At 38.2% G+C, this 25,607-nt stretch overlaps 4 protein-coding genes and 1 non-coding gene across 6 annotated transcripts; 1 reads left to right on the forward strand and 4 right to left on the reverse strand.

The window, feature by feature from the left end:
• Window positions 1–734: 734 nt before the first annotated feature.
• LOC111476952 (thioredoxin-like protein CXXS1) lies at window positions 735–3,531 on the reverse strand. 2 transcript variants are annotated; one of them, XM_023120839.1, is made up of 4 exons: window positions 3,323–3,531; window positions 2,196–2,571; window positions 1,946–2,068; window positions 735–1,068 (listed from the first exon to the last, which is right to left on the reverse strand). In XM_023120839.1, exons 2-4 carry the CDS (start codon window positions 2,298–2,300, stop codon window positions 934–936), a joined length of 363 nt encoding a protein of 120 aa, XP_022976607.1. In that variant the 5' UTR covers window positions 2,301–2,571; window positions 3,323–3,531; the 3' UTR covers window positions 735–933. The 2 variants fall into 2 exon arrangements, with proteins under 2 accessions (XP_022976607.1, XP_022976606.1); XM_023120838.1 differs by having other exon boundaries at window positions 2,196–2,331; window positions 2,400–3,531.
• A 962-nt stretch (window positions 3,532–4,493) lies between these two features.
• Window positions 4,494–11,235, reverse strand: LOC111476836 (kinesin-like protein KIN-14N). The gene is made up of 16 exons (XM_023120662.1): window positions 10,397–11,235; window positions 10,111–10,255; window positions 9,893–10,002; window positions 9,011–9,130; window positions 8,753–8,935; window positions 8,464–8,673; window positions 8,314–8,388; window positions 8,071–8,217; window positions 7,868–8,006; window positions 7,658–7,767; window positions 6,363–6,524; window positions 6,059–6,276; window positions 5,249–5,330; window positions 5,052–5,156; window positions 4,873–4,977; window positions 4,494–4,794 (listed from the first exon to the last, which is right to left on the reverse strand). The coding sequence occupies exons 1-16, from the start codon at window positions 10,586–10,588 to the stop codon at window positions 4,639–4,641; spliced, it is 2,259 nt and encodes a 752-aa protein (XP_022976430.1). The 5' UTR covers window positions 10,589–11,235; the 3' UTR covers window positions 4,494–4,638.
• Window positions 11,236–15,332: 4,097 nt separating this feature from the next.
• Window positions 15,333–15,405, reverse strand: TRNAA-AGC. The gene has a single exon. It is a non-coding gene; the product is annotated as a tRNA-Ala (tRNA).
• A 1,822-nt stretch (window positions 15,406–17,227) lies between these two features.
• Window positions 17,228–23,381, forward strand: LOC111476818 (formin-like protein 5). The gene is given in 7 exon segments (XM_023120635.1): window positions 17,228–17,354; window positions 18,423–18,631; window positions 18,633–18,987; window positions 19,074–19,953; window positions 20,045–20,247; window positions 21,094–21,329; window positions 21,482–23,381. Coding segments are annotated over 6 exon segments (3,399 nt in total). The 5' UTR covers window positions 17,228–17,354; window positions 18,423–18,538; the 3' UTR covers window positions 23,114–23,381.
• An 85-nt stretch (window positions 23,382–23,466) lies between these two features.
• On the reverse strand, window positions 23,467–24,442 carry LOC111476948 (histone H2A.6-like). Its single transcript, XM_023120833.1, has 2 exons — window positions 24,139–24,442; window positions 23,467–23,938 (listed from the first exon to the last, which is right to left on the reverse strand). Exons 1-2 carry the CDS (start codon window positions 24,325–24,327, stop codon window positions 23,720–23,722), a joined length of 408 nt encoding a protein of 135 aa, XP_022976601.1. The 5' UTR covers window positions 24,328–24,442; the 3' UTR covers window positions 23,467–23,719.
• Window positions 24,443–25,607: the final 1,165 nt, after the last annotated feature.

Genomic DNA, 25,607 nt, shown 5'->3' on the forward strand with positions numbered 1-25,607 from the left:
AAAGAGTTGAAAAAAACATTTTTTAAGTCATTTCAACACAATTTTTTAAGTCATTTGAACTATATTAGATTAATGTAGGACTATGTTGAAAAAAACGTGGGCTCTTAGTTCTAAACTTTCTTTTCTTTCTCTCTTGTTTGAGGTGATTGACGATGAACGGATATTGGGATGGGACTCCACATGAATGACGGTGGCTATAATGAGCCGGAGACACCCTTGTTTGAATTTTAATATATGTTCCTGACTTTTACTAATATTTATGATAGTCAACTTAAGCATAGTTCAACTAATTAAAATATATATCATTGACTAAAAAGTCAGATATTCAAATATTATAGTCACTTAAGACTAAAAATATAACATAAAGGAAATTACATCAACATCATGTATAACATCATTCATGTCGGTTTAGTATGTAGTGTTCTAAGTTATGTTCATATTTATACATTTATAATAGTTCAAGATTCATATGCAACAAGCTCAAGTTATACTCCTCGACATGAAAACTATCACCACAGACCAACACGAGTCGTTCCAACATATTTTCTACTTACTCACATGAATTCAACAGTCAACCAACATAAAATTGTTTCAAGTAAAACATGTTTAATCACGAAGTTCCTATGATTGAATCACCAAAAAGGAAAGTGAAGCTTGTTAGTATAGGGAGCGACTTTCAATTCTTTTAAGTTTTTCTTAGTCACTCTATCTTTAGAATCGCTCTCATTCGAATGTGGTCTCGAACCATTACGTTGAACTAAAAAGAAAATGCCCCAAATACAAACCTATTGGGATCATATTATGTGGGAAGTAATTCATTCTCCAAAAACTAAGAGGCAATAACAATACCACCAAGAATTGAAGAAATATGAACTTAAAAGTTGAATGGTTTTAAGGCTGAAGGCAAATGTGATTCTTAGTGTCTTTTGATACTTAGCCATATGTGAAGCCCTTGATCCTTTTACTCAGCTCAACTGGGTTGGCTCCAACAAGCTTATAGTTTGGGGCTCCATTCTTCATCAATACAAATGTGGGCATGGCCTTTATCTCCAACTTGGATGCTACCTCCTGTTTATAGTTATGTGATAAAAGAATTTCAGATCAAAGAAAACATTATCGAACGAATTCTCAATCACTTCTAAGTTATATTATATATTGTAACAGTTTAAGCCAATTGTAAGTAGATATTGTTTGCTTTGGCCCGTTATATATCGTCATCAGCCTCACGGTTTTAAAACACGACTGCTAGAAGAGAGGTTTCCACACTCTTATAAAGAATGCTATGTTCCCTCTCCAACCTACATGGGATCTCACAATCTACTCCTCTTAGGGGTCTAGCGTCCTCGTAGACACACCGCCCGATGTCTCGCTCTGATAACATTGTAATAACCCAAGCTCACGGCTAGAAAATATCGTCCGCTTTGGTCCGTTACGTATCATCGTCAGCCTCACGGTTTTAAAATACGCTCACTAGGGAGAGGTTTCCACACCCTTAAAAAGAATGTTTTATTCCCCTCTCCAGCCAATGTGAGATCTCACAATCCACCCCCCTTGGGAGTCCAGCGTCCTCACTGGCACACCGCCTGGTGTCTGGTTCTGATATCATTTGTAACATCTCAAGCTCACTATTAGCATATATTATTCGTTTTTGACCCGTTACGTATCGCCGTCAACCTCACAAGTTTAAAACACGTATGCTAGGGACAGGTCTTCACACTCTTACAAATAATGTTTTGTTCTCCTCTTCAACCAATATGAGATCTCACATGTATCAACTCTCGAGAAGACTTATCATTACACAAACAACCATCAAGAACTCCCATCGATCAAAAACCATATTTTCTACTTGGTTAATTCTTTTTCATATTTTCTCCACACAAACTCGAGCCTAAGATGAAGTTAAATATCAGAGATAATCCACATTAGCTTCCATTATCAAAATTACCTTAGCTTCATCTACATCCACGGAAAGAAACAAAACATATTTGTATTGCAAGGCCAGCTCTTCAAAGAAAGGGCTCATGGCTCTTGAGGGTGTGCACCAGCTAGCACTAAAATGCACTACAACCTGCAATATTATTCCAAATGAACATCATTTCAACCTTTATACCTTGGATAACATTCATTTCCACATTACTGAATTCACCAAACATTGAACTAAGAGTATAAATATGAAAAGTAAGGGAGGGACTCACAGGGCAGCCTTGTTTGAAAGCTTTTGTAACATAACAATCCCATGATTCCTCTGAGCATACTTTGATTACCCTTGTCTTCTTCACAATCTTCTTCTGTCTTTCCATGTCTTCTTCTTCCCCCTTCCTTGTTCTTCTTCTGTTGATTGAGTTATGAAGTAAATATAGTTTATAAAGGATGAAGATAAGCTACAAACCTGTGGGTACCTTAGCTGCTTGTAGCTTTCTGATTATTGGGTTACCATAATTTGACTGGATATGAAGGTTGAATGTATTCTGTAACGGTAGGGACCCACAGAGGGGAAGGGACCATGATTATCCACTTCCATTGTCATCTTGATAATCATTAACCTTCTCTCATATTAACTTTTGTTTTTGTCTTCTCATGATTTGGACCTTGAGAGCTGGAAAAGTTACATAGAGAAAAGTTCTATCCGTTTACACTCCTTCCATCTTTTGGTTCTCTAGAACATTGAGAGCTGGAAAAGTTGTTCTAAAGAGGCGTATGAAATGGAAAAAGAACGAAGAAAAACAAAAAAGAAACACGGATCTAATGTGATGATTAAGACGAGTTTTTTTCATGTACACTTTACGTCTTATCGATAATAAACTATTCAACAAGGTTGTCATAGTATAGTATGGTTGTCTTGTATTCATTGTTGAACGTGGATTAAGGATTTTGCATACCTACTGTATATCAATTGAATTTACTTCTCTTGTAAAATCTAATGATAAAAAATTATCAGTCATAATGTGACCGTCTCAACAAATAATTTATCTTTGTCAACTTAATCCCTATGCACCTCAGTTTTTCTTTAACTTCTCAAATGAAGCTATAAACAATACCGGTCATCCAAGTTTTACCACAGCAACTAATGTTGTTCATACTCTATTTGAAAATCACTAATAAATCATTCAAGCTTAACGTAGGCTTCAATCTTAACAAGTCCCACAACAAAACATCGTGCATTTTTAGTTCTAGCAATATGTTGAGCAAGGCATCTTTTCATGAAACTTAAAACCCACAAACGAATGTGAGCAAACAATCAACAAAAAGCATCAAAGTGAAGCCCAAGAGACAGAATCTCAAAAGGGTGAGTGAAAATTCATTGAGTCATTTCATCAAACACCTTATAGGCGAATGGCAAATTTTGTCAACCATGGCAAGCTCCAAATGGTAGTTCGTTTCCTGTGATCCAATCGCCCCATCGCATCAGTAGAAACAAAAATGACAAGCGAGAGAGAGCTGGAATGATGATCAGGCTCAAACATCGAACATTCTTGGAGGGTTGCGGGTGGCGGAAAATCGACAGAGAGGTGAGACGAATTATTGTCGCATTGGCATGTGTGCCCTCGTTGGAACCTATGAAAAGACCTTTTGGAATTTGTTTGAATTCTAATTTCAAAAAACTTATATTTTATTTCTATTTTTAAATTTTAGAAATATAAAATAGAGAGGTATAACTTCACTCCTGGCCGACATAGATATTGTACGTTTTAGCTCGTTACGAATTGTCGTTAGTCTCATGATCTTAAAGCGCATCTATTACGGAAATGCTTCCACACCTTTATATAAGAATGTTTCGTTCTCATCTCTAATCGATGAGGGATCTCATAATTTACTCCTTTTGGAGTCCAGCGTTTTCGCCGACACTCGTTTCCATTTCCAACCGATATGAGAACTCACAACACACCTTTGAGACTCATGTCTTCACTTGCACACCGCTCAATAACCAACTCTGATACTATTTGTAACAACTTAAGCTCACCGCTAATAGATATTGTCAACTTTGGATTACGTATCGCCGTCAACCTCACAATTTTAAAACACTTCTATTAAGGAGAAGTTTTCACACCCTTATAAAAAATCTTTTGTTCCTCTATCCAACCGATGTGGGATCTCACAATCTCACCTCCCTTCAAGACTCAACGTCCTCACTGACACTCGTTCTCTTCTCCAACCGATGTGGGATCTCACAATCTAACCTCTCTTCGAGGCTCGGTGTCCTTGCTGACACACCACTTGGTGTCTAGTTCTAATACTATTTGTAACAGTCCGAGCCACCACTAGGTGATACTGTCCACTTTGGCTCTCACTGTCAACCTCACAGTTATAAAATGCATCTCCTACGTAGCTGTTTCTACACCCTTATAAAGAATGTTGTATTCCCCTTTTCAATCTCACACCCGTTCGAGACCCAACATCCTGTGAGTATCATAAATTATACCTCAACTATCAGGATTTTGTCCTAGGAGGAAAGCAAGACGGTACCGATCGGGACGGGCAAACAAGAACCACAATTTGCAGCAAGATCTGATAATTAAAAGGGGAAAAAGACCTTACTTTCGTTAATACAATCAGATCTCTTTTGCTATACACAACTAAGCCTAAGTCAGAATCATTCTCATATTTCACTATTGATTCGGCAAAGCTCGAGCATAAATCTTAAGGTTGAGTATTGGTTAGACGTCGAGGAGTACCGATCTCACAAGCGTTAACCCGGGCAGCAAAGCGAAGCGAGCAGAGTGACTCACTGGCCGAGGACGAATCAGGAGAGATATTTACAAACATCAACGTCTTCGAATCTCCGCCCAGACATGGCTAGAATTAGAACGATTATATGAGAAAATGACATTTCAGATACAGTCTAAGAGCACGGACTTGTGAATGAACAAGTACCTGAAGAAGATAGGTAAGCTTCGAGTTTCGAAATGGAACGTGTTCCTTCTTCTTCGCCAAAGCAAATATAACATCACTTAAAGACGATAAACTTCGATTTATGGCCTAATTTCAAACAAGAAAATTAAAAGATTATGAGCGGAATTTAAAACAAAGATATGAGAGTAGCAATGAATTACTTGGGTTTCTTTCAGTCGATCTCCGGTTGACCCGCTCTTGGAAAGACGCTCGCTCCCGGCAAGATCGATTAAGTTCAAAATGCCTTGTACTTGTTGATCGGTACTCTAGCGAATGCAAAATCATTAGAGTGAGTTCATGGATAACTTGGAGTAGAGGAACCATTTCAAATTATAAATGGTGATCGACCGTAATTTACCTCGTTGATACCGGATATTTTGAGAGTGAACACGAAATGACTTCTTGATGATTGCTCGTTCATTTGGGTTTTGCCAACGGATCTAAGGGAAAAAAAAAATATAATGCAGTTAAGAGGAACGCCTATCAAGTAAACATGGAATACTTGCGGTGAGGCTTGATGATAAATAAGCAACGACACTGTAACAGTTCAAGCCCACCGCTAACCGATATTGTCCTCTTTGGGCTTTTCTTTTCGGACTTCCCAAATAAACATTTTTAAATCGTGTCTACTAGGGAGAGGTTTCTATATCCTTATAAAGAATGTTTCATTCTCCTCCTCAACCGATGTGGAATCTCACAATCCACCCCCCTTCAACGTCCAGCGTCCTCACTGACACTCGTTCCCTTCTCCAGCTGATGTGGGACCCCCCAACCCACCCCCTTCAAAGCCCAACGTTCTTGTTGAAACACCGTCTTGTGTCCACCCCACTTCGGGGCTCAGCCTCCTCGCTAGCACATCGCCCGGTGTTTGGCTCTGATACCATTTGTACAAGCCCAAGCCCACCGCTAGCAGATATTTTCCTCTTTGGACTTTCCCTTTCGAACTTCCCCCAAAGTTTTTAAAACGTGTCTGCTAGGGAAAGGTTTCCACACCCTCATAAAGAATGTTTCGTTCTCCTCCCCAACCGATGAGGAATCTCACCGACATCATTGTGTCGAAAATAACATACTAATCGGAACATATATAGCTACATCGAAAAAGTGAGCATTGTGCATTGCAGGTTAAGAGCATTAGTGGAAGTCCATATGAATGCAAAAGTTATTATACCTGCTCCGAGAAGCTTGCTCTAATAGAAACGAGACCTCCCTAGCGCTACGAACATCCACGATGGTAAGATCCGAAACTTGAGTATTTCCACTTGCATCGTGTTTGATTGCATACGGTTTTATAGGAGAACCATTTTCTGATCGTAGCACGTCTGGAGCTGTTCGATTTGTTGATAGTAAATCATAGATCGTTTCGTTGTATATTTCCAACATCGATACCTAGAAGACGTTGAGAAGTTCAACAAAAATGTTCTAGAATATGACAACAGAAGAGACACATACAATAGATGTTCTTTCTTTATCACCTGCATTTCATATTTCCAACCCTGGAGTTGAAGAGATTGTCGCGTTTGAAATATTTGTTCCAACGATCGAGGTATCAGTCCCTTCTCCTCGAGGAGCCCTGGTCGACCCATCATTGTATAGGTTTTTCCCGAACTCGTTTGTCCGTAGGCGAATATGCAAACCTAACAGAAATAGCATTCACTAATGAACTTGAAACAGTCTGATGAAATAACTCAATTGTCTTATCTTGAATTAATATCCTCCAGAAAGCAATCTTTTAACAATAATCTTTTAACAGTGAAGAATATAAGTTTTGGTATGCACATGTGAGATCCCACGTCGGTTGGGGAGGAGAACGAAGCATTCTTTATAAGGGTGTGGAAACTTCTCTCTAGGAGGCGCGTTTAAAAACGGGAAGCCCGAAAGAGAAAACTCAAAGAGGACAATATCTACTAGTGGTGGGCTTGAGCTGTTACAAATGGTATCAGAGCTAGACACCGGACGATGTGCCAGCGAGGAAGCTAAGCCTGAAAGGGGGTGGACACGAGGCGGTGTACCAGCAAGGACACTGGGCACCGAAGGGGGTGGTTCTACATCGATTGGAGAAGGGGACGAGTGTCATCGAGGATGCTGGGCTCTGAAGGGAGATGGATTGTGAGATCCCAGATCGGTTAGAGAGGAAAACGAAACATTCTTTATAAGGGTGTGGAAACCTCTCCGTAGGAGACGCGTTTTACAAACCTTGAGGGGAAGCCCAAAAGGGAAAGCCTAAAAATGACAATATCTACTAGCGGTAGGCTTGTACGGTCACAAATGGTATCAGAGCTACACCGGGCGATGTGCCAGCAAGGAGGTTAAGCCTGGAAGGGGGGAGGACACGAGGTGGTGTACCAGCAAGGACGCTAGGCCTCGAAGGGGGTGAATTGGGGGGTCCCACATCGATTGGAAAAGGGAACGAGTGCCAGCGAGGACACTGGATCCTAAAGGGAGGTGAATTGTGAGGTCCCACGTCGGTTGGGGAGGAGAACAAAGCATTTCTTATAAGGGTGTGGAAACCTCTCCCTAACAAACGCGTTTTAAAAACCTTGAGGGGAAGCCCGAAAGGGAAAGTCCAAACAGGACAATATCTGCTAGCGGTGGGCTTGGGCTTGGGCTGTTACAACACGTGCTCGAATCAGATTCATAAACTATTTCATCGACCATTCAAGTTCGTTTTTTTTTTTCTTTTGTCAAAAGTTGGTAGATATTGCTCCGATTATTCAAGAAAATCGGCCAAATTATCGAAATAAATCCTTCGATGATGCTATATTATTACCTTATATCCATCGAGGGCACTTTGAACAAGCTGGGAAATCTCTACAAAGACGTCTTCTTGTGTTGCTTCTGGAGCGAAAACCTTGTCATATGTGAAAGAATGTCTTTGTCCTGACATTATTCAATATCACATTGAATTACGAGAGCTCGAAGGCAACGTATCATACGAAAACAGTACAGTAGGCATGAATATTGTTCATAAGAAGTATACCATTTTGCACGAGATCAATTCCTCGTCCAAGAGATTCCACCGATGATGGATACGAGATAAAATTTCCTTCGGGACTAGAACGTTCATCAGGTAACAGAGGTCGTACTCGACAAAATACACGAATGTTCCCTTTCAATTCCTGTATTACAAAAGAGCCAAGTGAGTATCAACAATACAGTGGTTGACAAGAACATGGGCATTACCAAGATGGTATTGTGCAATTTTTTCCGAAGCTTCTCTCCTTCCATAAGCTTATTTTCTGCATCGGCAAGTCGTTGTTGTAACTCACGTACGAGCCTCTTTTGATCTTCGAATTCATGCATCGTCTCCATTGCAGTTAGATCAGAGACCTAGCACGAGAAATGCAAAACCCACTTGATCATCTTAACATTAAACGCTTTCAGCGTAAAATAACTAGTTTGATGTCTTTGAAGTCGTTTACGAACCTGCAGCTTGTTTTCTGCAGCAGCTAGATGATTTTGTAATGTTCTTAGCTCGATACTTTGTGAAGAACACGTTGCCTGTAAAAGAACTCAAAGATCATTAAACGACTTCTAAATTCCGACTTGTAAACAAATAAGGATCAATGTAAAAACCTCTAATTCATTTGTTTTTTCCTTCATTTCGTTCAGCTCCTCACAGTACTTTCCCGTAGACTCCCTGCACTTCTCTACTTCATCTGACAAATTCTGAACCAGAGATAGTTGACGATCTCGATCGTCTCGAACCTGTTGTATTTCTCTTCTTAAACACATAACTTCGTTCATCATAGCATCCTTTTGCTTTACTGCTTCGTCTTGAGAAGCCTATAATCAGAATCCAGACATTGATGATTCACGACAGACCGTAAAAATGCACGGTGAATCTTATAGAAACGATACTCACTTTAGATAGAGCAAGTTCACCCTTGATCATACCGAGATCCTCCACCATGGCAGCTTTTTCTTTCTCTACACGTTTGAGGTCATCTTCAGCTGTCGAAAGCTCCGTATGAAGTTTGCCATTATATTGCTGTAAACTAGTAATGTAATCTTGCAACCGCTTGTACATTTCATTAAGAGACGATATCTGCAGAATTCCCACGAGTCAATGTCAGAACATTTGTTGTGTTTAGTACATTGATCAGTTCAGTTCCGATTCTACCTTTTGATTCGCACTCGAGAGCTCACGTTGAGCCCTTGCAAGCTCCTCAAAGGCTGAAGCCTGTGACCTCTCCATGATCAACCTAGCCTCTTTCTCCTTCGTGAGAGATTCTACTGCAGCCTGACAGTGACGATCAAAATCTAAGCAACTGTAACAACTCAAGTCTACCGCTAGCAGATATTGTCTTCTTTGGGTTTTTCCTTTCGGGCTTCCCCTTAAGGTTTTTAAAAAGCGTCTACTACAAAGAGGTTTGGATCCAAACCCTTATAAAGAATGATTTGTTCTCCTCCCCAACCGATGTGACGATCAAAATCTAAGCAACAATGTAACAACCCAAGTCTACCGCTAGCAAATATTGTCCTCTTTGGGCTATCCCTTTCAAGCTTCCCCTCAAGTTTCGTGCCTACCGCTAGCCGATATTGTCCTCTTTGAGCTTCTCCTCAAGGTTTTCAAAACGCGTTTGCTAGAGGGAGGTTTCCACACCCTTATGAAAAATGTTTCGTTCTCCTCCACAACCGATATAGGATTTCACAATCCACCCATCTTCAAGGCCCAACATCCTCGCTGGCACTCGTTTCTCTCTCCAATCAACGTGGGATCTCACAATCCACCCCCTTTGGGACCAGCGTCCTCGTTGGCACACTACCCGGTGTCTGTCTTTAATACCATTTGTAACAACCTAAACCCACCGCTAGCAGATATTATCCTCTTTGAGCTTTCCCTTTCGAGCTTCCCCTCAAAGTTTTTAAAACGCGTCTACTAGAGAGATATTTTTCACACCCTTATAAAGAAAGTTTCATTCTCCTCCCAAACCGACATGGGATTTCACAAACACAGCAAGACTTCCAACACTAACACTTAAAAGCACGATACAAAGCTTACCAACTTATCCGATTCTTCTTTCGAGAATTTCTCTTGCAAAAAAGCATTGTTCTTCCTAAGCTCCACGACAATCGAATTCAATTCTTCCTCTTTCTTCTTCACTATCATCTCTATCAAAAAACAAATACAAACAACAACAAAAAAGAAAACGGTCAATAAAAAGCAAAAAAGGCTTAACAATCATACAAAACATCAAGAACACAAGATCTTGAAGATACCCATTTCACTGAACTTGATCTCAGAGGACTCCAACTCATCTTGTAGCTTCTTCTGCTCTAATAAGTAGCTATATTCAAGCTCTTGGAACCATTTGATGCATTGTTTAAGCTTTTTAATGTACTCAACCATGTTATCACATTTTTCCTGAAAGCCAACAAAAGGGTATCATCAAAAAGTGCCATAGCCACCAAGAACTTCTCAAATTCAAGCAACCCTTTGAACTGATCTAAGAAAAAAATGGTATCAGCTCTGAATTACCTTAACAGCTGAAAATGAGGGACTGACCTTAAGATTAAACCTGTCCTTCCTTTTAAGCTTCTCATTCAACAGAGCCTCAACGTCTTCTTTAGTGAACTCAATGCCACCATAATCAGAGCCAGCAATGCTCGTCGGAGTACTGGTAAGACAAAGCTCCTGTCCGCCGTTAACCACCGAGAAGGCCAACCGAGCCCTTCCATTAGTCGGCGTTCCAACCATTATAGCCTCTAAAATTACTCACCCCTAATCTATAACACCCAGTTCATTACCAAAAGAGATAGAACAGAGAGGTGATGGATCATAATCCAAACCCAAAAGAGGCAAAAACAACACAAAAAACAAGAAACCCAGAACAGGGAAATCGCTCAAATCTTGAAAAATGGAAGAAAATACTGAATCTAAGACATGGGGAGAAGGATTGAAGCGAAGATCAACAGAAAAAAATATAATATTTGAAGAAGAAGAGGCAAAAAAAGAGTTAAGCATGTAGTTGTGGGGCCATTGATTGCATTTAAAGCTAACGATTATGGATGTATATGTACTGCAGCCGCTTGCTTGAACGAGCAGGAAAGGGGCTCAAAGGGGTGCACAGAAATGGCCAATGGGGCTCTGAGGAGTATAGATTTGGAGTATAAACTGGTAAAAACCTAGCCGGAAAGAGGGATTTTGGGGGAAATCGTGGGATCTTGGCGTTTTGAGCAGAGAACTTCATGGGTTGTTCTTGTTTGGTATAGAAAAACACGGATTCCTGGCCTTTTTGAAATTTTTTTTTTTTTTTACTGTTATCAATGGAGAGTGGAAATTTTTTTAAATGGGGTTTTGGAGAATCGGATGGGAAGCATGTGAGTTGTTCTTTAGGGGATGAAGATCATGAAGCCACGTTTGTTTTCGGTCCCGCCGATTCCATAAATCCATTTCGACAGCTCTCAGAAAATAAATATAAAAACAAAAGAAAATCTTTGTTTGGATAAAGATTTTAGCTAAATATATTTTATATTATTGTTTAGTGTTTCCCATGTTTTTCTAGTTTAGGACTAATTTCTTAGCTAAGTTTGACCATGGGAGGAGTAAGAGATCGAACCATTTATTTCCTGAACTATGTTCAAATTGATTTCATTCGTTTCAGTTTTTAAAATTTAATAATTGTAGAAGTAAGAGATCGAGATTCTCAGTAACAATTAACGTTTTATTTACTGAGTTATGCTCAAATTGACTCAACTTTTACTATAAGGTAAAAAAAAACGATAAATTTTTACCTTACATTTAAAATTTTGTTGATTGAACTTTAGTTAAATTCATCTCATAGTCGTTTAATTTTACCTTACAGTAAAATTTAAAATTTTAAAAAATAGTTTAAAATAAACAGTAAAAATTAAAAATAATGTTTGGTTGGATTAAAAAAAAAAGTAATTAATAAATGAGAAAATAAATATGGTTGCTTACTTAGAAGACAATGCCACCTCAAAAAAGAAATAAATTTTCTAAAATAATATATTAAAGACAAAATTCCCTCACCTAATAATTGATTGATTAAATTTTTAAGAAAATTACAATTATTATTATTATTATATTTAATACAAATGGAGGCCATTAATTACTTTATAATTGAGATTAATATTTGTATTAATTAAATAAATAATAATTACTTTTCTCTAATGGCGATGAAGAAGAAGTTGTTGGTATCTCAATTCATTTTTTGGTGCTCAGCTGCAACTCTTTACAAGCCTTCTTCTTTACACTATCTCTCTCGATCTAGTAGTACGTGTTCGGGTTTTGAAATTTGTCAACGTCGATACAGTTTGATCGGTAAAAACCCTTATAGCTTTGACTGAGATTTTAGTGTTTTGAATTTTTTATCCTCACGTGTTACTGATGTGAAAAAAATCATTGAGAGTCTGTCAACTTGAGCATAGTTCAATTAGTTAAGGTATCATAACATCGACTAAGATGTTTGAAAGATCCCTATCACATAGCTCGGTTGTAAATACTCGAGCTTTTGAAATTTGGTTAACTTGAAAATATAGTTCAGCTAGTTTAGGTATTATAATATCGATTAAAAGTTCAAATCTCCATCTTCAAAAGTTGATAATCTCTCTCTCTCTCTCTCACTCGATTTTGTAGTACAAGCTCGAGCATTTGGAATAACTTGACAATTTGAATATCATTTAACAACTAGCTACAAACGTCAAATATTCATATCTTCTCGAAGCTTCATTCTCTGAATATTGTAGGATTAACATGTATTATCGGTTTTCAAGTTATTCAAAATTTACAACAGTAGAATTTTCTTTAAGAAAATATTACACCAGAAAGTGATAGACTCGAAGAACGAGTCTATAACTTTTGTTTCAAACCGTCCCAGTTACAAACACTTGAAACCCAATATACCAACTATTGTTACGCAAGTCATATAAAGTTTCGAGACCGTGCTTTTCTGTAATTAGGGTCGGGAAGAGAATTCAACGTGATTATAATTCGTTCTTGTAGGTAGCAGTGTTTCTCCAACCTTGGTGTTTTTCCGGTAAATTAACTTAGTTGCTTATGCCATATTCCAGCACTAGAACAAGCTACTTTTTTCGATACTCACGTAACTACGATCAATCGAAATGAACATAACCCGAAAAAAAATGTTTTTTTTTTGAAACAATTGAATCTGCCGACACTAACATATGAAACTCAAAAGACATTGACTTGTGTCCTTATTTAAAAGCATTAGCTACACCTTTCTTCACCAAAAGGAACAAAGACAACGACAGATCCCTAATGTCCTATTCCCTTTGATGTTAATGGATGCCCTTTTTAATATTCCAAAATTAAAATTAATTCCTTTTTTTTTTTAATTGTCGGTGCTAATTATTAAAACAATGTTTCTTCAAAATTTATAACATTGGTTTTAAAAGAAATAATGTGAATTTAATTAATTAAATGTATTAATTAATCATTTATTCAAGTTCTCGATTTGAATATTTGTTATTATTGTAATATGACTAAATTAATAAAAAAAAATACTTATAAACTTTATACTTTATCTAAAAAAAAATAAAAAATATCCTTTAATTTTTTTTTTTTTCTAAAAGTTTAATAATGTTATTTTTGAAAATTTATGAGAATTATTTAAAAAGTGTTTTTTTTTTATTTAAAAAAAATAAGAAAAAACACCTCTCCTGAGTACTGTAGCTTAAGTGAGCTACAGTGTGGCACATACGTGTGGCACAGTGTGGGCGAGCGTGTCGAGACGGGTGTCTCGGACGACTTCCTTTGAAATGAGTTTTTCAAGGATAGTACCGGACGACACATGTGTGTTGTTGGTATTGCGCCCCAACCTGCATGTTGGAGGTTGCTACATACACCCGTTATTCGGCACGGTATCCGTAAATAACATGGTATGGGCACGGGAGGGCTAGTGCCTCGATAGAACCCAGATGGATGGATGTTCGAGAAGTCCCGATGAAATGAACAACATGCGGGCTTGTTCTCAATGGCATGACCAATGACACCCTGAAACTCGGGATTGCGTCAAGGCATATGAGCCATGTCGATGGAGATCAAGATGACAAGATGAGACGCAATGGTGCATTGAGAGACCTTGACCCCGAGCAGAGGCAAGATTGAGCCAAATGACTTGGCATAGTATAGAGGCAAGTCAGATGTGTCGCAGATGATTGAACATGCACGTGCAAGTGGCGTGTGTGGTCGAATAAGCTTGGATTCCGCATAAGCGATGTTCGATTAACGAAGACAAACCTCACCTAAGGTTCAACGAAGCCACAAAGTCGGGACGAAAAACATATATGGGGCTTAGTTCCCCTTAAGGCTGGTCGCGGTAAAAAATGTAGGACCGTAACCGTTGAAACCCTTTGAAAGTTCAAAAGTATTTTTAAAGTAAATTTTTAATTATTTCTGAGCATAAATGAGAATAGTATATATCTTAACCAGTTCAATTATAAACGTTAAAAAATAAAATGAAATAATGTAAAGGGTAATTATAACATTATAATGGTGATTAGATAGAAGATGATGATTAAATTAATAATAATTAGGGCTTAATAAGATTTGAAATGTTGTTCGCTGTTGTTAAATAAATTTCGGATACTTATGACAAATTTTCTTGAATTTAAATGTCTGAAGTATTGTTCTTTGCTATAGAATGAGTTTCAGATACTTATGATGAATTTTTTTGAATTGAAATGTCTCAAGTGTTGTTCTTTGCTGTAGAATGAGTTTCAGATACTTATGACGGATTTTCTTGAATTTATATGTTTGAAATGTTGTTCGTTGTTGAATGAGTTTTCAAATACTTCTAACGGGTTTTCTTGAGCTTTCAGATACTTCTGACGGGTTTTATTGAATTTATAATATGAAATGAGTTTTCAAAATAATTATGATGGATTTTTTTAAAAAAAAAATGAAAAATTAAAAAACAATTGACCTGAGACAATGATAGTAAAATAAAAAAATAAAATTGTGATTATATATATAATTGTAGAAATATTTTAAAAAAAAATTGTCACAATTGGAAAATGTCAAAATAAATAAATAAATAAATAAAAGAGATGCCAAGACTCCATCAAACAATTTACAAGGTCGGCAGGTCTTTTCTATTTCTCTTAAATAGTTTTTTTTTTAATAAAAAAATTTAAATTCTTATATTTTATAATAAATTATTGGCTTTAATTATAAATAAAGTCAATATCTACACTTTTTTATATTTATTTAAGATATTAATTCACCATAATTCACTAAGTCAATTAATATTTAAATAATTAATTATTAAATTATATTCAGAGAATTTTTTTATATAATAAAAAAATCCTAATAAATAATGTATTTATTTAAGATATAATAAAATAAAGGAATAGAATAAATTAATATGAGGAAAATTGGAAGCATCATGGTTGGGCCGAAGAACGACAATCTGGCCCAAACCCACTTCTGGAAAAAGGGGGAAAAAGGGGAGAGAATATGGAGATGCGGGGTATCGATCCCCGTACCTCTCGCATGCTAAGCGAGCGCTCTACCATCTGAGCTACATCCCCATCGATGAACGTCTCGGTATATATATATATAATATATTATTTTTATTTTTTTTAGCTTTTATTTTTCATAAAAATCGACCATTAATAAAAATACCCATAAAATTCTAAATTGTTGAATTAAAATTTTGTTCGAAAATCGACATTATGAAGCTCATGGTGTTCGATAGAAAATCCAAGGTTGTCGAATGCACAATAGGTTTCCGGTTTCCGGTTTCCGCCTTGGCGCGGTATATTAAAAAAAAATCATCTTTTAAAAATAAATTTGAGATATTTTAATTTTCTTTAACGAGAAACGAGGAAAATTCAATTATAATAAATAAGATATTTTATAAAGTTGAAATTTGGAGTACGCAATAGGTTTCCGGTTTCCGGTTTCCGGTTTCCGCCTTGGCGCGGTATATTCAAAATTGACCAATTGGAGACTTTTTAAAAATTGCGGGCCCACATCGAAAACGCCCTTTCCATGTGGATGGCTTTTTTCATATATTTTTTTAAATAATAATTTAATTTAGAAAACGACCAATTTGTGTGTATAAAAAAAAAAAAAAAAAAGGTCATAAATTCCTTTTTTTTTATATTTTTTTAACTAAATAAATAAATATATATATAAATTGATCTCACATTTTTTTTAAGATAAATTAATTATATCTCTAATTTGGTATAAATTTACCAAATTTCTTGTTATATAAATTTTATCTTAAATTAATAAAAATTAGAAAAAAATGGACGAAAATATTCATTTAGTTGTTAATTAAAAAAAAAAAAACTTAAAATTTGAAGAAAAATAAATTTTAATTTGCTTATTAAATTATAATTTAGTAACATATTATCCAAATCTTTATCTTATTTAAAAACTTATATCTACTGTAATGGCTCAGATCTAATGCTAGCAAATATTGTCTTTTTTGATCTTTTCTTTCGGGCTTTCGTTCAAGGGTTTAAAATAGGGAAGGTTTTAACATCCTTATAAATAATGGTTTGTTCTCCTCTCCAACTAATGTGGGACATCACACGTACAAAAACATGATAAGAAATAAATAAAAAATTTCATCAAAAAGCAAGTATATCGACTCATAATATCTAGTGTCCTATCCATTATAGTTTAACTGTAATTCAAATATAAAAATTTAAAATAAAAAAGTGGATTTAATGGCAAAATTTAGTTGAAGAATTTTCAGGAAGGAAATGGAAATGTCTGATTTGCAATCTCCACGAATTTAGATTGAGAAGTTTTAGAGAAAACGAATTGAATAAAATCAATACCACCGTTGAATGTGGTCTCGTTTTCCGCACCTTGTGTTCAAAAGAACTCTCTAACAACGAAATTTCGCCTTCTTTCCAACGCGTTTGGTCAAATGTTTCCAGCGTCGGCGAATCCTCCGACCTTCTTTTGGTGGATTTGGTCAGAATCGGAGTCCCATTGGAGGCCTTTCCAATGCGTCTGTTGCTCTTGATTATCATCGATTCGTCTTTTGTAAGGGGGCTTTCATCGCTCTTATTTTGTCAATCTTTTCGTTAAATATGGAATCGCCTCCTTGGCTGCTTGCGTTATCCTATTGTTTCTGGAATAAATGATTGGAATCGATCATCGTCGAGCTCTGTTTTGCGATTTTTTTTTTTTTTTTTTTTTTTAATCAGGAATTCTTGTTTTGATGTTCTGCGATTTCGTGGATTCGTGTTTCTGAAAGTTTGAGGTGATTTTGTTGAAGGTTGGAATTGTTTGGATGAGTTATCTTAGTTAGGGTTGGGGAGAGATGAAAATGTGAGGATATTATGCTTTTATAATGACATTTCCACAACTTATGGGTGTTGCAAAAAGGAGATGTTTGGTTGTTCTGGTGATTCTTGTCTGTGTTTCTTTAGCAACTTGCTTGAAGGATCACGAGGAAGAGGAGCTGATTCTGAGTCAACTAGCTGACCCAATTACTGGGGATATCGACACAGAGATGGTGAGCAATTATGCTTATGATATGAATGAGACTAATATCTTTTTATGTTCTTTAGAACAACAAATTTTAGTTCGTATTTCAGCTTCATCTGTCTTAAACCTTTGTGTTCCTTAACTGTTAATGACAGATTCAAAGGCAGCCTTGCTTAAAGTATATGATCTTGCAACTCTAGAATGTTATTTAGACTGATTAAGTGCAGCAATTATGTTTAGTTTTGGAGATAATTGATCTTATGTTTGTTCTTCACCATGTTTGTGTTATATTTAATAAGCCCAATAAGTGAGTAGAGCATAATGTGAAGGAAATTATCTTGGGGTCTGGTGATTAGTGATAGGAATTTCCAAGCCAACCACTAGTCGATATTGTCTTCTTTGAGCTTTCCCTTTCGGGTTTTCCTTCAAGGTTTTTAAAACACGTCTGCTAGAAAGAGGTTTCTACACCCTTATAAAGAATGTTTCGTTCTCCTCCCAACCAATGTGAGATCTCACAATCCATCCCCTTCGGGGCCTAGCGTCCTTTCTGACACTCGTTCCCTTCTCTAATCGATGTGGGACTCCCCAATCCTCCCTTTCGAGGCCCAACATCCTTGCAGACACACCACTTCATGTCCACCCCTCTTCGAGGCTCGGCCCCTTGCCCGGTGTCTAGCTCTGATACCATTTATAACGGACCAAGCCCAGCGCTAGCAGATATTGTCTTCTTTGGGCTTTCCTTTTCGGACTTCCCTTCAAGGTTTTCTCCTCCCCAACCAATGTGGGATCTCACATATGCATTCATACCCTTAATTATTAATTTCTTTCTGGCTTTATATCTTCGAAAGTTGTGTACTGATGATATTATCGTTTTGTTTTCCACCTTTTCGGAGCAGTCTTCAACCCTACCACATACGTTTTAGAAGCAAAAAAAAATTAAAAACAAAATAGTTATTCCCAACTGCTAGGTTAGAAAAATATGTACCTCACACTTTTGTTTATTTCTGTCTTCAGTCTCTTGGTTTATTAGTGGCTTAAGATCTGCACACATCCTAAGCTGAGGTTTACTTATTTTAAATTCAAAACATTGCTGCAGGCTGAGCTGTTACTGTTTAAATGCAACTTGGATTTGCTTCAGTTAAAGGAAGCTGCAGATGGTACTGAATTGTGCTTTGAAGAAAGACCCGATAGCACAAATGGTATTAATTTTGAATGTCAGGTGCTGACGAAAGGAAAAACAAACAGAATGCTAAGCGCCATGCATCCCCAGATGAAGCAAACTCTTTTAGATTGTTTAAGAAAGAATTTTCACGTTTCTGGAAACGACTACAATTCTAAAGCTTGGTACCCCACATACCTGGAGTCATTGTTTTTGATGCCTGGTAGTTTTAGAAGGAAGTTAAGTTCCAGATGGCATCGAAGTGCTAAAGAAGTGTCGAAATCTTCAGATCTCGAACATCTTTCAATAAAACTTTCTAGCACAAGTAGTCAAAAAGAAAAGAAATCTGATCATCAACAAACAATTATCATTGCTGTTGTTGTAACAGCAACAGTGACTTTTATTATTGTAGCTCTGCTCTTTATATGCTATAATAGTATTAGCTCCAGAATGAAGCAAAATGATGAAAATCATGCAAGGCCTCTCCTAAGCTTGAGCATAAGTGAGTACTACTCTATTCTGTGTTCTTACAAGCTTGTTTTGAAACTCTATTTTAGTTTATCTTAACGTTTTTCCATGACCTTTCAGATTCTTCACCAAATTTTTCTGCCTTCGGGAATTCTTTTAAGGAAGACAAGTACATGAATCAAGCATCTAGCTTGAGTCAACACCAGAGAGCTCCATCTTTGGATGGTAGCCTGCAGCTTGTCTCTGATGGTGCACGTATTTCGATGCAGGGGCCTCCATCTTTTGAAGCTGCTGGAATTGTCAATAATTCATCTTTTGGATCAGTGAATTTGGCTGGGAGTTCTAATAATTTGCTGCCACCTCCTCCTGGAGCAGTGCCAGTCAACTCAGAGATTATGCCTCCTCTGAAGCCTCCTCCTGGCAGGGCTGTTCCCCTGCCTCCTGAACGCCCCAAGTCTTTTAAGCCTCCATCCAGCATGGCTACTCCTCCTCCGCCTCCACCACCTGCACCACCACCAGAACTTCCTGGAGATTCAGGTCACCCTCCCGGACCTCCTGGAAATTCAGGTCTTCCTCCTGTACCTCCTGGAAGTTCAGGTCTTCCTCCTGTACCTCCTGGAAATTCAGGTCTTCCTCCTGTACCTCCTGGAAGTTCAGGTCTCCCTCCTGTACCTCCTGGAAATTCAGCTGTCCCTCCTGTACCTCCTGGAAATTCAGGTCGCCCTTCTGGACCTCCTCCACCTCCACCACCTGGAGCCAACAGGGCAGGCCCTCGCCCACCACCACCTCCCGGAAGTGGTAATGCTCCTCGGCCACCGCCATTTGCACCCAAAGGTGGAAATGCACCTCGACCTCCAAGGGGTTCTGCTTTAGGTGGTGATAATGGTATGGAAGATTCGGGTGTCCCCAAAGCCAAATTGAAACCGTTTTTCTGGGACAAAGTTCTTGCAAACCCAGATAATACCATGGTCTGGCATCAGATAAAAGCAGGGTCTTTCCAGTATGTTATTATAAGTTTCACTCCTTTTGCACCACCATTGCTTTTAAATAGTTTTACAAGTTGCTGAAAGCATTTAATCTAATTCATACAGATTCAACGAGGAGATGATAGAAACTCTTTTTGGATATGCACCAGCAGATAAAAACAAAACTGATGGTAAGAAGGAGCCATCATCAAAAGATCCTGTACAGCAGTTCATTCAGATCATTGATGCAAAGAAAGCGCAAAATCTGTCCATTCTTTTACGAGCACTGAATGTGACAAGAGAAGAAGTTTGTGATGCACTTCATGAAGGTAATCTTACCTGATATTGACTTCTTGAGCCTATTGAGCCTATAAATTATAGGAGCCTCTCATCTCTAGCTCATTGAATGATGCAAAAACAAGAAAGCTGGCATACCTAAGACAATACTCACAATACTCCTAGACTTGGGTTGAGAATCAATTTTGTGAGATCCCACGTTGGTTGGGAAGGAGAACGAAACACTTTTTATAAGGGTGTGAAAACCTCTCCCTAGCAAACACGTTTTAAAAACTAGAAAGCCTAAAGAGAACGATATCTGCTAGCAGTGGACTTGGGCTGTTACAAATAGTATCAGAACTAGACATCAGGTGATGTGCCAGCGAGGAGGATGAGACCCAAAGGGGGTGGATTGAGGGGTCTCACATCGATTAGAGAAGGGAACGAGTGCCAACGAGGATGCTAGCCCCCGAAGGGGGTGGATTATGAGATCCCACATTGGTTGGGGAGGAGAATGAAACACCCTTTATAAGAGTAAAACTCTTCCTAGCCGACGCGTTTTAAAAACCTTGAGAGAAAGTCTGAAACAGAAAATCCAAAAACGATAATATCTACTAGTAGTAGGTTTCGGCTGTTACAAATTTACTAATTAGTTTCGTGGTGCCATTTCTGTTACGGTAGGAATTATTACACGTGTCATTGTTATTGAACACCGTGTGGCGGGAAGAAAATCTTACAGACGGTAAAAAGGAAGGTGCCCCTGTAATCTACATAACATATCTATCTTACTTATCTGCCTGTTTTCAGCAGCCATTTTCCCAGTGGCATGCATAATTTTTTTTGATTGCGCATCTTATATTCTCATGATATGGTCTTGATCATATTCTAACCTGTATCAGGAACTGATCTTCCTGCTGAACTTCTTGAGAACTTACTGAGGATGGCACCAACACCAGAAGAAGAACTCAAGCTTAGACTGTTCAGTGGGGAGACTTCTCAACTCGGAAATGCCGAGCGGTTCCTTAAAACGATAGTCGATATCCCATTTGCTTTCAAAAGGATGGAATCTCTGCTATTCATGAGCACTATTCAGGAGGACATCGCCATCACTAAAGAGTCCTTTGTTAACCTGGAGGTACAACATTTGCCACTATTACTTTTTAGTGCTTAGAACTCTCAATATCATTGTTAGGTCAATATTAGTATCGAACGAGTTTGTTTCTCCTCCGTCCCTGGACTTCCTGACTAACTTTGGATTGGTATCGACTTTACATCATAACTGGACAGATCGCTTGCAAGGAACTTAAGAGCAGCAGGCTGTTCCTCAAACTGCTAGAAGCTGTTCTTAAGACGGGTAATCGGATGAACGATGGAACTTTTCGAGGTGGCGCGCAAGCATTCAAATTGGACACTCTCTTAAAATTGTCAGATGTGAAAGGAAAAGATGGGAAGACTACACTATTACACTTTGTAGTTCAGGAGATAATCCGCACAGAAGGGATAAGAGCTGCCAGGAATGCCACTGGAAGCCAAAGCTTCTCAAGCACCTCATCAAAGGAGATGCTGGATGGAACTACTCACGATCCAGACGAGCATTTCCGTAACTTGGGTCTTGAGGTCGTGTCGGGGTTGAGCGGCGAACTTCAGAATGTGAAGAAAGCAGCGACCATAGATGCCGATGCCTTGACTGGTACCGTTTCTAAACTTGGCCATGGACTGTTGAGTTCAAGAGACTTTTTGAACAAAGACATGGAGAATCTAGGTGAAGAAAGTAGATTTCATCAGACACTGAAAAGCTTTGTGCAGAATGCTGAGGTTACTATCATGGCTCTCTTGGCAGAAGAAAAAAAGATCATGGAAATGGTGAAAAGCACGGGTGATTACTTCCATGGAAATGCTGGGAAGGATGAGGGCTTAAGGTTGTTTGTAATAGTGCGAGATTTCTTGATAATGATAGATAAGACATGCCGGGAGATAAAGGATGCACAGAAAAAACAGGCAAAGCAGGCGAAGGGACACAGAAAGGCAGCATCTTCTTCTGATATCAATCCCTCCCTTCCGTCTTCCGATACCAATCAACCCCCGTCCTCGTCTTCCGATACCAATCAACCCCCGTCCTCGTCTCAAGACACCAATCAAACCACGTCGACGTCTCAAGACACCAATCAAACCACGTCGTCGTCTCCTGATACCAATCAACCCCCATCCTCGTCTTCCGATACCAATCAACCCCCGTCCTCGTCTTCCGATACCAATCAACCCCCGTCCTCGTCTTCCGATACCAATCAACCCACGTCCTCGTCTCAAGACACCAATCAAACCACGTCGTCGTCTCAAGACACCAATCAAACCACGTCGTTGTCTCAAGACACCAATCCACCCATGTCGTCGTCTCAAGACACCAATCCACCCCCGTCCTCGTCTCCTGATGCCAATCAACCCCCTTCAGCTCCAGTTTCTGATCCACGCCACCCACCTCCTCCCCCATCATCGTCTTCTGATATCAATCAACCCCCTTCAGCTCCAGCTTCTGGTCCACCCCACCCACCTCCTCCCCCATCATCGTCTTCTTATACCAACCAACCCCCTTCAGCTCCAATTTCTTATCCACGCCACCCACCTCCCCCATCATCGTCTTCTGATACCAATCAGCCCCCTTCAGCTCCAGTTTCTGATCCACGCCACCCACCTCCTCCCCCATCATCGTCTTCTGATACCAATCAACCCCCTTCAGCTCCAGTTTCTGGTCCACCCCACCCACCTCCTCCCCCATCATCTTCTTATACCAACCAACCCCCTTCAGCTCCAGTTTCTGATCCACGCCACCCACCTCCCAATCTAAACCAGCTGATTTTCCCTGCAATTACTGATCGTCGGATGGGTAGCTCAAGTTCAAGTTCAGATGATGAAAGTCCATAGGTTATCTTATCAGCCATTGAAAAGGTGCCCAGCTCTCTGAATTGTTAGGCTCCATTTTGGACATAGGCAAATTCTTTAGCAATATGAAGAAGCTCCATGAATTGCCAATGTGCCCAGAGCACACTTAGAATTCTTGACGTTTTATCACCTTTGTTTTTCTGTAAAAAAAAACATCTAGTTTTGAAGTTTTTGGCAGTTGGAGCATTATTCACCATAGTTTGTATATATAGATTGTGTAAGATTATCAGTTATATATCTTCCTTTTTGATGTCATGAGAGCCCCAAAAGCTCAATATTAAAGAAGGGTTCTACACTAAATATGGCAACCAAAGTTCAAGATTTCCATGATCATGTATGAAGAACAAGTAGGAGGTGATATTAATAGATGATGATGATGATGATGATATTCACAACACTAAAGAAGTTCTAGCACTACTCCTTGAACTGTTACAAATTTCATAAGCAAAGATCCGTAATCTAAGAAAAATAATGTCAAAGGGGGGAAATTGAAAAATCTAAGAGCAAGAGAGAGCACTGTCATGACCGGAGCCAAATTTCATCAGAGCATTCAATGATTCAGTTCATCTGTTCCTACTACAGACAAATTTAGGGTTCATCATCACCACCAGCGTTCTTAGATGAAGTCCCTGTTTTCTTGGGTAGAAGAAGATTGTGAATGTTGGGCATAACGCCGCCATTAGCAATAGTCACATCGCCCAAAAGCTTGCTGAGCTCCTCATCGTTACGTACAGCGAGCTGAATGTGACGAGGAACAATACGCGTTTTCTTGTTATCTCTAGCAGCGTTTCCAGCGAGCTCCAAAACCTAAACATCAAGAATCCTTCGAGTTAATCTCAAAAGCAAGAAAATCAATCTAATTCTCAAACGCCTATGAAGGAATTAAGAAATAGGACACGAATTGGGGGAAAATTCGAAACCCTAGATCCATAAGGCGTGCTCAATTTCACAAAACCCTCACAGCGACAGAAACCAAAAGAAAAGGAAAAAGTTCCAAAATATCATACCTCAGCGGCGAGGTATTCGAGGACGGCAGCGAGGTAAACCGGAGCACCGGCACCAACACGTTCGGCGTACTTGCCGGCTTTGAGAAAACGAGCAATCCGACCGACGGGAAACTGCAACCCGGCTTTACTACTCCTTGAGGTGGCCTTTTTAGCGGCACCGGATCCTAGGGTTTTGCCTCTACCGGCCATTAGTTGAGATCTGTTGGACGGTGAAGAAGAACGAAAGAATTGAAGAGAAAATGGGAAGCAATTTTCCGGCGAGGTCGCGAGAGAGAGAGAGTGAGCAATAAATAATCACGATAAGGAAGGAGACAGTATTTGGTATATATAGTGAGATAGGTCTCGTGAGATAAGCCAATAAAATTGAGGTACGCGGATCGTAATCGTGGCCGTTGGATGGATGAGTGATGGGACGGTCCAGATTTGAACGAGGATTCAATTGTCTTAGAAGATGCCGCGAGGGGATGGATTACGTCAGCGTGCATGTGAAGTGGCGGGAAGGCCCCTGGTTTTTTATTGAAATAATTTATGAAATTTTTTGTTAAAACATATTTTTTTTCCCTTTTTTGCTTAATATTTGTTCTTATTTAGTTTATTTTTTTTTATATATATATATTATAATTTTTTAATTTTTTTTAATTTAATCCTTTTATTTTCTTTTATTTTTTTAATTATATCAATTAATTTTTAACGTATATTTTGAGCTAAATTAATAAAAGAAAGTACCCTGTACTTTTATTTAAAAAATAGTAATAATATTCGTAAATTTTAAAAAGTTTCATTAATATTTTTTTTATTTTTTAAAAAGTTTGAAAATATCTTTACCCATTAGATCTTAAGCTTAAAAAAATACCTCTAAATTTTTAAAAGTAACAATATCACTATTTACCTTTATAAAAAAAATTATTACCGTCAATATATAAACAAGAAGTTAGTCTTCTTTGAAGATCGAGTAAGAAATCGCACAATTATGTCATTCGGAATCCATCTTCTATCGAGGGAAAGCTTGTTATGAGTAAGTGGAGAGGAAGGTTCAATTGGATTCCGGGGCGGATGGATCCAGTGCATGATCCGTATGCCCTACTTTTGAGTGCGGTTTGAACTATTGATTTACGTAATTGGACTTGAGTAGGCTGAAAAAAGATATACAACCTTGGCAAGAACAATATTCCGCGGAATATATGATCCATATGAATCTCGAGAGTGGATGGTTGACCGCCGTCTCATATTTTACAAGAGATGCTTACTTATAAATCTGATTATATTAGAGCTCGGCAAGAAGTACTTGGTACTACGAAGATTGGAGGAACAATACCTAAATCTGAGGATACTCTAGAATCTTTTAAGCGTCTATCAACATCTTATAGATTATCTTTAAATCTTTTAATGTTTCTTTTAAAAGTTTATAAGTTTTTTTTTTTTTTTTTTTTTTTTTTTTTTTTTTTTTTTTTTTTTTTTTTTTTTTTTTT

Source organism: Cucurbita maxima, unplaced genomic scaffold (assembly GCF_002738345.1).
Source record: "Cucurbita maxima cultivar Rimu unplaced genomic scaffold, Cmax_1.0 Cma_Scf00003, whole genome shotgun sequence".
Taxonomy (NCBI): Eukaryota; Viridiplantae; Streptophyta; class Magnoliopsida; order Cucurbitales; family Cucurbitaceae; genus Cucurbita; species Cucurbita maxima.